The sequence below is a fragment of the Halyomorpha halys genome, unplaced genomic scaffold (assembly GCF_000696795.3).
Source record: "Halyomorpha halys isolate HHAL.00 unplaced genomic scaffold, Hhal_1.1 Scaffold169.1, whole genome shotgun sequence".
Lineage (NCBI taxonomy): Eukaryota > Metazoa > Arthropoda > Insecta > Hemiptera > Pentatomidae > Halyomorpha > Halyomorpha halys.
The window spans coordinates 442176-454514 of NW_027104700.1; the positions used below are offsets into that span (position 1 = coordinate 442176).

Sequence of the window (12339 nt, forward strand, 5' to 3'; positions counted from 1 at the left end):
TAATTTATTACAATTTATGCTCACGTCTATATTTTCATTCTTGGGGATGAATATTTATGGTTTCTTTCAGAGTCAGGCTCTGTAGTTGAAATGATCAAAATTCAAGGTTTTTTTTTTAATTGTTGTAAATCTTCTTCTCATACCCATATGAAAAATTCTATAAAGGTATAAATAATTTTTGAAATCACTGAATAAAAAAAAAAGGAACTTTGAAAAAGATAATTTATTTTTATAAAAATTTACAACTTACTAATAAATTATGATTTAGCAAATAGGTAACCTAAAATACTAATCAATACCACTCGATTTCTTTCTTTTTTTTAACCATATTTTCTACATTGGTTGAGATTTTATGTTATAATTTTGACTTCTAACATAAAACTTAGTTCTAATATGAAAATACCTTGTGTAACAATTTTTTTATTTAGCGTCCGATTTTCATTAATGTAGAATAGGTTTTTTTAAAAAATTTTTTAGTTTTCAAAGCGTAAAAGTAATTTTTTCGGCACTTTTTTGAAAATACTAACCAACGAGTATTCACATTCTGATAAGTTCGATCAACATAATGAAAAATTCTTTATCATTTGAGCTAACTTTTTTTAGGATTCTTTGCCCATTCAAAAGCTTCCTCCTCAATATTATTCAAACATTTATTATATATCCATCTCCTTCATTACGAATCATTTATTTTTTTTGTAAATAATGCATATTCATGCAAACTTGTAGAAGTATGAATATTTTTTTACATCTCATATTCTTACTTTATTTAAGTATTTAGTATTGTTTTATTTAATTTTGTATTTAACTTTATATAATGTAGTTAACCACACAAATTCTACTGAACTAGTCCACATTGTTATTCTTAGGGAACGAAATATCCCAGAATAATGATAAACTTTTCATTTAATTTAAGATGCAAATATTTGCTACATAGCATGCTCTTCCACTTAACTCTTCAATTGGAATCACTTAGACTAAAAGAGGCCATCTCACGACAGCATTGAATAATTAATTCATTACGATTTAAATGCAAATTGATGAACTACCAATATTGTTACTTCTTATCATTCCAGAAGCTAATATATTCAATATAATTCTTTGATATCACGAAAAGCCCAGAGAATAACTGGAAACTATTCATACAATTTAAAAAAATGTTCTATACCGTTTATTTCACTCAAAACTGCATTCAATAGTAGTCTCCATCCATCTCCATCCATCCAAATAGGGGTATATTTCCCTACAGTCGAAAAAAGTTAAGCATGTAATTCATATCCCCCCAGTCAAAAAAAAAAATTAAATCGTAGAAAGTGACTTCTCCCCCTCCCCCCTCCTCAAAAAAAGGTTCTACAATAAATCGACTACAATGAGTATTACCATGTATTTTTAAAAGAAAAAAAAAACAGCTTTTATAATTACAAAATATTTTGTAACTACTTAAAAATTGGACTTTCAAACTATTTCATCAACCGGTAATACTTCCAAGAACTTACATTTTCCTTAAGCATTAATGATTGGAGGATTCGGTCGAATAAGTTCGGTGTTACATTGCTGCGAAATCGGATTGTTTATTAATTAAGTTCCAGGTAGGTAAACTAATTCAGAAACCAATCGGGGTTTGACGGACTAACGGTCTATGTTGGTATTGGTTTCTGGTGTGGTAAGGGGAGGGAAGTTCGGTAGTGGGTAGTTGTGGTGAGGTGTAGTTTGGTAAGTGGACCTAGTGGTCTTTTTGCCAACCCCTGGCGGTTACCAGAGTTGCTGCCGCGTACTAACCGAGCTGGGAGTGTTAATGTTAATTTCACGGGACCGCCGAGAAATAAATATTAATTGTCTCAGATGGAAATCGAGCCCACAACGTTCCGACCTACGCCCCAAGCTGCACGGCAGTTCCGGCGGTCAATGTTACTTTCAAGCAAAAAGAAATACTTATTAACTGTTATGACTTCCTATTAATTTAAAAATGTTAAACAATGATTGCACATTTTATTTTATTATTTAATTATACTTCCATTATTATTATTTATAATGTATTGGTTGATTACAATTGTTCATTATCGAAAATAATAAACAAAAACTAATAATGATCTGATTGCAATGGTTTTTTGCTTGTTTTATTAGGAAATTTCATTACTTTTCAACTAAAAATCATGCTTATATAACTGACCTTAAAATTTATACTGTTTGAGTTATGCTCACTCTTATTTATAACATTGCTCCCATTTTTTCTTGAGAATTTATTCTTATTAAAAAAAGTTAGGGGGCTTCAACTAGATAGTTATTGGCAGGTTTCTTCAAAATCTTTAGTTCTCTTTTGACATTATAGCACAGCAGCTATTTTGTACACGGTTCGGTACAATGGCATCAGGGACCAAACCCCTACAATAGAGAAAGAAGGAGAAACAAAATTAGTTCACCTTTTTTGGAATACAAAAGTGGAATTAAATAATATTTAATGAAAAAAAATAAAGTTTTGGGAATATGATTTTAAGTGATGATTATTCTATTTTCATAATTATCAGAGATATGTGCGTATGAACCCTGTAATAGGGCCACCATTTTGGAACGAAATGTGTGGTGGTAATGCCGAGTTTCGAGATCCAATTGGGGAGAGAAGGTGACATGTAGCTTTGATATCAAATCTATAAAAAAAAAATTATAAAAAAAACCTTTCGAAAAAAAAAGACGTGGACGGCGGACGGATGTTTCCGTAGTATCTCGAAACAGAAAACCTTACATATATTTATGTTTTTTCTTAGTCGATTAAACAGTTTAATAATTGAAAATAATAAATCAAAAATCGGCACTGACCGTTTAACGGCCCAACCCTTCGATCACCGATCGCTATACCACCAATGCTAGCTGGCACTCCTCAAGATTCTGTTATGTATCCACTTCCTGTAATTATAATCAACTATCTAAAATAATTATAATTATCTTGTCTCAAGATCAACATAAACATACATACATACTTGTACAGAACAGCAAAAATTTTGATATGAGCACGTGAGCTAATATTCGGAATTACCGTTTCCTTGAGTAGTTATTGCCTATGATATAGCAATAAAACTAACTAGCTATGACTAGACGTTATAGCATTTTGTGAGGATCTAGTAGCTGAGTAGTTTGCGGCCAGGATCCCAGATTTTTTCAGTTCAGAATGTTATGGGTTCGATTTCTGCCTGGGTCAGTCAACACTTATTTTGCGGTGGCCCCAAGAAATGATTCTTGACGTTTCCACTCTGGGACTGTATAGGTTCTCAATCAAGAAATAAAATATATATCTTTATATTTATGGATATATTTTATTATTTGTTAATAAATTGAATGTTCTGTACATGTGACATGTACATCAACATAACTACATCAACAGATCTGGAAATTAAATAAAACACGAGGAAACTATTTCTCTCGTTTATATTTTATTTTTTATTTTCTATATTCATTGGTTGTTATCTTGTTCTGTTCTTAGCCCTGATGAAGGCTAGAAACTCTAGCCGAAACGTTGGCATGATTAAATAAGTTACATCAACTTATTTGTGTTTTATTTTGACCTCACCCCCAACCATTTTCTCCTCGTACAAAATCATTATCCTTTAATTCAATATTCAATGTACTTCAAGTAACAAATGGCTGGTTAGATTTCTCGGCATGATCTTAGTTGACTTTATTCTTTGTTATCTATGATTCAGGAATCGATTTCGCCATTTGTGAACAATCCTGTGTCATATATCAGAAAAGGAATTTAATTTATTTTACAGTTAAGATGAATTCTCATTTCCGCGTTGAAGGTTGGAACAAAGAAACTAAGTAAAAAAAAAAATGAAATTGGTTTATTTGTTTTCATGGCCCCATAACAAAAGAAAAGAAATGACCAAGGAGTATAAATGAAAGTTAACATTAGTAATTTATTCTTTTTTCACATGTCTGCAAAATAAGGTGACTAAAAAGGAATTTCAAGATCAATCTTTACCTCCATTTCTATACTTGTATCGCTGAATTTTTAATTAGGACCAGTCAATTAACTCACAAAACGCAAACAAAACCACAGAAGTGAGAGGTATACAATGAATAAAAATTCATAACGTATCCTGTAGATGACGCACTATCCAGGCCGAGACATTTATAACGCAACCTTGCTACCGAGCTCCCACTGTAAATTTACAAAATGAAAAAAAAAAAAAATTATAGAATAAAAAGTCTGTGTTACGTTCGAAATGTTTCAACTGAACATTCATTTTTATTACTGAACCATTGATATCATTATACATTTTAATCAATTAATTTGTTTATTTGTGAATGTATTACGTATTATTGCATTATTAGTAAAGTTGTAAATTTCAACAAAAAAGTGAACAAAAATATTCAACTTATAATATTCTACATATAACCTATCAAAATATGCTAAATATGAATAACCTCTCACCAAAAGTTTTTTAATATGATATACAAGTTTTCAATTTGAAAAATTGAAAAAAATTTAAGTTCAATACTTATTCAGGGAACTTAAACTTAGACCCCTATTTTATTAAATATGAACTTTCTCCGAATTGACACTAAAATTAGTATTAATACAGAAAATATTGGTCAGAATTGCTCATATACCACCTCAACTATTTTAATTTTTATTAGTAACAAAAAATGGTGCTAAATATAATAAAAAAAGGACAGGAATCTTTCTATTTTTTTATTTTAATGTATGTTTTCCTGCATACATATTATGATTTCTAGATTTTGTTTAATTTTTAACGGAAACCAATAATTTTCATGGGATCAGGTTAAATAAATTTAGATTTATTTAACCATCATTCTATTTTTTATTTATTTTAAATATTAGGTTCAATTATAAATCTTTTTCATTGCTTCGATTTCTATATGCCTGATTTTATGATTTGTTTGTAAGGGATAACAGTAATTTCAGTGAAATTAGGTTCAATAATTCAGTAGTAAATTTGAAATTAAAACATATATAGGAAATTTAGTGTTTGGAAAAACACTAAAAATTGTATAATAAAACATATTCTATGAAATTTCCAACCAAAATTACGGTGCTACATCATGAATCTAAACCTGAAAAATGATTCTCCAGTAAATTCAAAGAAACGATTTCTAACATGAAAAAAAAATGGATCCTTGGTAATTTAACGATTTAATATTTTTCGATTCTGCAAGCAATATCCGATAACAATATCCCTTCTTACCTTTTATAAAAACGTGAGAATGTGAGCTTATAAAGAGAAGTTTCCCATATATTGGTTTTAAAAAGTATATTCCTTATAAACACTAAAATCAAAGTAAAATTAAGTGTTATTATAATTGTATCCGTTTCATACACAAATGTATACGCATCCAAAAATGCAAACACAGCTTTGAAGTTGGCAGAGATTTATCCACGTTAGGATTGGATTCAGCACTTACTTAACAAGAGAATAAAAAAAAGAGTTAGTGAGGTGGAAAATGACACAACTAATTTAGTTTTATGGTGAAAACGTAGAACTGTTCTCAGTGTCCCAGATAAACACATTTCTTAAACCACCCATTTCAATCAACATTAAAAAACTGCCCACCACTAAAATCAATATGGTTTAATTTTCTTTAAAACAATTTTTTTTAATTATTTGTCATTAGTGCAAAAAAATTATCATTTCTTTACGAAAATATGTAAGAATAAACATTCCGTTCAAAAGTCATAGTACAAGAGCCCAAGAGGAGAAAAAAAGGCAGTTATTTCACCTCAATTTTTGATTACTTAATTGAAAACTATGTATAATTACTAGTCAAAACTCGGCCAGTATACGTGGGGGGAATAAAAAATGGCGGCTGTTTCAAAACGTTAAAAATAATTAATTTTTTATTCGGAGCTCTATATCTTTACAACTACCAACAACAATAGAAAATCTAAGAGAGCATAATTTAAAGTAGAGTAAATTTGCTAAACTGTAAGGCCTAATAGAGCTATTTACTTTCAATAGTTCAGGAAATATACTTTTTAAAAAGCAACATTTCTTAAAAATCTACTGAAAGATTAGTAGTTAGTTAATTTATTTTGAAAATCTATATCTCAAAGACCATTTGAGGTACAGATGTCTATTAGGACTCAATTAAAGCTAATTTAATAAGCTATAAAGTAGCTTATTACGTTTATTTTCGTAGGAGTAGCAGTTTTCATGAAATTAGCTAAAATAAATTTATTTATAGTTGTTCGGACAAATTTTCATTTGCCAAATTTATATCCATACGTCAATATCATAAAAACTACTTCCCCTGCGAAGGTAAGTGTCATAAACTACTTTATAGTAAGTTAGTAAGTTAAATTTCCTTTATTTTGAGTGTTGGCAGACATATGTGCGTCTTATGGGTGTAGTGATATATTTTTTCAAAAATCCAACATTTTATACGAACAACTAGAAATTAACATTTTGTCAAATATCATAAAAACTACTGCTTCTACAAAGATAAACATTATCAACTATTTGATAGTAATTTTAACTAGCTCTAATTTGAGTGCTGGCAGGTATCTCTACGTCCAATGGTTTCTGATAAAAGTTTTTCATAAATCAAACTTATTGTCCGAACAACTATAAATCAATTTATTTTAGCATGAAAACTACTATTCCTACGAAGGTAAAGGTCATAAACTACTTTATAGTACATTAAACTAGCTTTACTTTGATTGCTATTAGACACCTGTATGTCACATAATTCCTGAGACATAGATTTTTCAAAATCAATTAACTAAATACTTATATTTCAGTACATTTTTATGAAATGTTGCTTTTTAAAAGGTTATATCCCCAGAACTAATGGACGTAAATAGCTCAAGTAAGGCTAATATTTCAGCAAATTTACTCTCCTTTAAATAATATTATTTAAGATTTATTAGTGTTGTTGGTATTTTTTAAGATATAGAGCTCCGAATGAAAAATTAATGTTTTTTTTAAGTTTTGAAACAGCCGCCATTTATTCTCACTACCTATACTTGGCAGACCCATCAGTCTAGTATAGTTTTGACTAGTAATTATACATAGTTTTCATTAAAGTAATCAAACATTGGAGAGAGATAAATGCCTTTTTTTCTTCCTGCCTCTTGTACTATCAGGATTAATGCAGTTGCTGTGATTTAATAGGTACTTGAAGACTTACAAAACACAGTAATAAATATAACTCATAAAAAGACAAATAATTCAATAGTTTCCTTCAGCGCTTAAAAGCTTTAACAGATAATTTCTTTATCAATTCATAAACTAATACCAATTACAACAGAAATAAAATTTACATCAAAGCAATTGAATTTTAAGTAAGCTATTATAAAGCATTTCATTTCAAGTGTTATAAAAAGAAAAAATATACGAAGACAAAGCAATAAAGAAATGAATTTCAAGGTCATCATGAAACATAAGACACTTCTTCCTTCCAAGATATTGAGTTGGGTTGTGTAAACCTAGCAGTACAAGATCCGGGAAGAAAAAAAGGCAGTTATCTCACCTCAATTTTTGATTACTTTAATGAAAACTATGTACCAGGTCATTCAAATAGTCCTGTCGTTTTTTTGGGGGAAATTATAAATAAATAAATATTTTCAATATCCACCGTTACAGTCGGTAACCTTCTCCCAACGAGATGGTAAAGCCCAAATTCCTTCCTTAAAAAACTGTTGATTTTTACTGCAAAAATAAGTGGTCAGTTCGTGAATTAGGTTGTCACGGTCTTGAAAACATTTTTGTCTCAGATTGTTGTCGAGATCTCTGAATAGGTGATAATCAGTGGGTGACAGGTCAGGGGAATATGGTGGGTGAGGCAAAACTTCCCAGCCTATTTCTGTCAATTTTTCCCTGGTCAATTTGGCGGTGTGTGGTCGAGCGTTGTCTTGAAGAAGCAAAGGTCTTCTTCCGTTGACTAAGCAGGGATCAAAAGTCTTAAGCTTGGATTGGCAATGGTCCAGTATATTGCAGTATACTTCTGCAGTGATGGTTTGCCCTTGATTCAGAATCTCAAAATGCACTATACCTTTGGCTGTCCAGAAAACAATGAGCAAAACTTTCTTTGGATGGAGATCTGGTTTTGGAAATTGTTTAGGTTTCTCATCTGCCGACAACCACTGATATGATCGTCTGAAGTTGTTGTACAACACCCATTTCTCATCACAGGTGATGATTCGATTCAAAAAGGGTTCGACTTTCAAGCGGGAAGTTAACGAAGATGCAGTTGTCAAGCGAACAAGCATATTGGCATCTGAAAGCTTATGAGGAATCCATTTATCCAGTTTTTTCACTTTTCCCAGTTCTTTAAGGTAATTCCAGGCAGTGGTGGCTGAGATATTAAGTTGAGAGGCTATCTCTGAACAACTTTGACGCGGATCCAACTCTACTACTCTTCGAACGTCCTCCTTATCAACTACAGTTGGTCGACCTGAGCGTGCCTCGTCTTCTAGTGTCTCGTCGCCTCCACGAAATTTTGAAAACCAAAATTGTGCCTTCCGCTCAGACAGCACATCTTCCCCAAACACGGAGCATATTTTTCTAGCAGTTTCGGCAGCTTTTGAGCCAAGTTTAAACTCATAGAGCAAAATTGACCGAATTTGAGTTTCAACTGGAATCATTTTCACTAGACAGTTGGATGGTGACTGCATTAAATTAATCCTCCTTAGCCTCCTATTCATAAAGTATAAACATTTGTCTTTACATGGATAAAAGTTGTATTGAACGGAATTAATTAGCAAACACTCTAGAAACAAAATAAACAACCAACAAACGAAAAACGACAGGACTTTTTGAATGCCCTGGTATAATTACTAGTCAAAATTGATGAGTCTGCCAAGTATAGTTAGGCAAAATAAAAAATGGCGGCTGTTTTAAAACCTTAAAAAACACTAATTTTTCTTTCGGAGCTCTATATCTTAAAAACTACCAACAACACTAGAAAACCTAAGAGCACATTATTTAAAGAAGAGTAAATTTGCTGAAATATTAGCCCTAAAGAGCTTTTTACGTCCAATAGTTCTCGAAATATAGCTTTTAAAAAGCAAAATTTCTTAGGAATCTACTGAAAGATTAGTAGTTAGTTAATTTATTTTTAGAAATCTATATCTCAGGAACTATGTGATGTACAGATGTCTATTAGCAATCACATTAAAGCTAGAATAATGGACTGTAAAGAAGTTTGTGACCTTTACCTTCGTAGTAATTTTCATGATATTTGCTAAAATAAATTGATTTATAGTTGTTTGGACAATAAGTTTAATTTATGAAAGACTTCATTTCAGAAACCATTGGACGTACAGATGTCTGCCAGCGCTCAAATTAAAGCTAGTTAAATTTACTATAAAATAATTAATAATGTTTATCTTTGTAGGACAAGTAGTTTTTATGATATTTGATTAAATAAACTCACAAAATGTTTATTCTACCTATACTTGGCAGACTCATGAATTTTGATTAGTAATTATACATAGTTTTCATTAAAGTAATCCAAAATTGGGGCGAGATAGTCTGCCTTTTTTCTCCTCTTGGGCTCTTGTACTATAGTCACTGTTCCTTCTAGAAGTGAAAACCAATAAGACTGTCACAGCTCCAACCAATTAGGAAAATAACATAAAACTGTATATGGGATTCCCAAAGGACTTTTAATTTTTAGTTGGTATATTTTTGATATGATAAATAGAGTTGAGCCTCGATATAAATATATATATTTTTTTTATTCTTTCGAACTAGTCATACTATTCATTGAAAAATATACCTGTATTACGAATATCGATAAATAACGTTATAAAAAATGGAAACATAAGCAAACCTTGCTTACTGTATCAGCTCCGAAAAAAAAATTATTTGTATGCATCAAATTTTCGGAATAGTAACTACATTATAGCGAAAATGACCTGTATATTAAGCACAGTATAACTTCCACATACAACACAGTTTCTATTTAGCAACCTCAGGTAAACCAATGTACTTGTCTGGTGGCGTTTTTAGTCAGTTTAGTCTCTTTCATGACATTATGCAACTATGTTTTTGTTTACATATATATAATTGAAGTGCGTCGCATGTATCGTCAAGTAGTGATGTCAGAAAAACGGAAATGGGGTATTATGTGTAAAGGCAACAGAACATTTTATCTAAGTCTCTTCAAATATTGGTATATCTAATTTTAGTCAGTAAGTAATGCTCAGTGATTTATAGTACTCCGTAAATACCATTATTTTTCTAGTTTTGTAAATCATACAATTATGGTGCGTTTATTATTTCTACAACTTAATACCGCTTCTTAATCGTATTACACGAAATCGACGAAGGTCGAATTACACATAAATCGGTATATAGAGGTCAAAAACTTCGAATCTTAGTATTCGATAAAGGATATTTAGCCATCTAAACCATTAAGAACCTCGATATAATAGATCCGTGGATATGGATTTTTTTTAAACCCAGAGGATTCGTTATACCGAGGATCCATTGTACTATTCAAGCTTATGCGTCTTTTTTAAAAGATCAAGAAAATTCTACGAAATTAAGAAAATTGACCATGATAGCTTACGCTAGTATTTTTCAAGAACATACCGGATATAGTCTAGCCACCTCATAAGGAAAACAGATTGGGGTGGGATGTAAAACTTGATCATTATGGTCAGGTAAATCAGGCTGATACTAAAGCATTTGGGCTGAGGGGATAAGGAAAAACTGCGGTGGTGCAATTCGGAGACGTGAGGAACTTTTGGAAAATACCCACCACAATTCATTTAATCTCAAGGTTTCATTGATTTTCTATTAATAAGAAAAATCATTACGTAAGTTATTTTGGAATGCAATATTTATTTTAATGTGGCATTGGACAATTTCAACACAATCAACTCACTGAATATTTTTAGTTTTCAACAACTCCTGAGAACACCATTAAGCAATAACAATCCAGAAGGTCGTAATGAGCATTTAACTAGGTTTTAATAACTAGGTAGTTTTGATAGTTAAGCTCGAACAAAATAAAAAGAGATGATATGATGTTTTAAATCAGAACAACGAAAATGATTGCCTTAAAATTGTTAAAGCAAAAAGCTACCAAAAGGGAGTCATCTTTGTTATAAGTATTACTTGAGTACTTTTCCAAGTTCAAAAAAACTGTCTTTCAATTCCTGAATTTCCTACTCACTCTTAATTAAAATGTATAGAGAAAGCTTATTAAAAATGATCCCTTGAGATCTACATTTAAATTATTTGGCAAACAACGACAGTTAAAATCTCTTGCGGCCAAAGTAATATTTAAAACAACTCCAAATATTGTAAATTATCAAAGGGATTTAGGAGAAAGTCTAGACAACGAATTTGTCCAGTTTTCTTTTTTTAGGATATATCTATGAGAAGATCATGATTGAGCTGGGAATCCTCGGGAAGGTGGAATGACTGACTCCTAAATGAAGTATCTGAAGCCTTTGAAGTCAAAGAAAAGGAGATGGACTGTCACCTATGTTATTCAACTTAGCCCTAGAAAAAGTGATTAGAAGAACTTCACGCGAAAATGGTGGGTGCACGTCTGAGAGAAACCTAAAATACTAGCGTACACGCCCGACATTGCTGTAGGAAGTAACCGAATTGACATGGAAAAACTATAAGAAAAGAAGAGAAAATCGGCTTGCAAGTGGATGAAGATAAAAAAAGTTTATGATAGTAAATCGAAAACTTTACCCTAATAGCATGCCCGACGTAGATGGCAAAGTTTCCGAAAGCAGACAGTTTTCACCTCAGTTCAGTGGAGCAGACTACACAATAACCTCAGTAAATGATCAACGGTTCAGACTAACAACTCTTCTTCTCTCGGTCAAGAATACTAAAGTCTGAATTTCTAAAAATCTGAAGCGAACGGTGTATAATGCTCCAACAGGTACCCTAGAAAGCAGAATCGAGAGATTTGAAAGTAAAGTCCCGCTTACACAATTACAGGAGCAATACGGGATCATAGCCTTAACGCATGGAGGAGAAGAACTAACAGTGAACTACTTGCAGAGACTGATCAGTCAATATCATATGAATGAAGGCTAGAAGGTTAAGAAAGGTGGATAGCACATATGGGTCGAACCAAACAATTAGTACGCCTCTACTCAACAATGAATGACACTATAGTTGCATGCGGAAAAACAGTTGCCCGAGACAGGTAGGCGTGTAGAAGGCTGGTTCGGGTGGCCAAAGGTCCATGTACAAGGTCACTAGAGCCAACAGGAAAAAAATTATATATATATATATATATATATATATATTGGACAATAAGTTTAATTTATGAAAGACTTCATTTCAGAAACCATTTGACGTACAGATGTCTGAAATGACCAAGGAGTATAAATGAAAGTTAACATTA

The 12339-nt window shown here is 31.5% G+C and overlaps 1 protein-coding gene across 1 annotated transcript; it reads right to left on the reverse strand.

Annotated features, from left to right (window-relative positions):
* Positions 1 to 7043: 7043 nt before the first annotated feature.
* Positions 7044 to 8599, reverse strand: LOC136797307 (histone-lysine N-methyltransferase SETMAR-like). Its single transcript, XM_067053530.1, has 2 exons — positions 7666 to 8599; positions 7044 to 7138 (listed from the first exon to the last, which is right to left on the reverse strand). The coding sequence occupies exons 1-2, from the start codon at positions 8597 to 8599 to the stop codon at positions 7044 to 7046; spliced, it is 1029 nt and encodes a 342-aa protein (XP_066909631.1).
* Between the last annotated feature and the right edge of the window lie 3740 nt (positions 8600 to 12339).

Bases quoted from the DNA above. Each gene is read 5' to 3' on its own strand.
- LOC136797307 (XM_067053530.1), bottom strand. From the start codon at position 8,599: ATGATTCCAGTTGAAACTCAAATTCGGTCAATTTTGCTCTATGAGTTT. The intron at 7,139-7,665 runs GTAAAAATCAAC...GTGTTTTGTAAG, and splicing joins ACTGACCACTTATTTTTGCA to TCTTCAAGTACCTATTAAAT.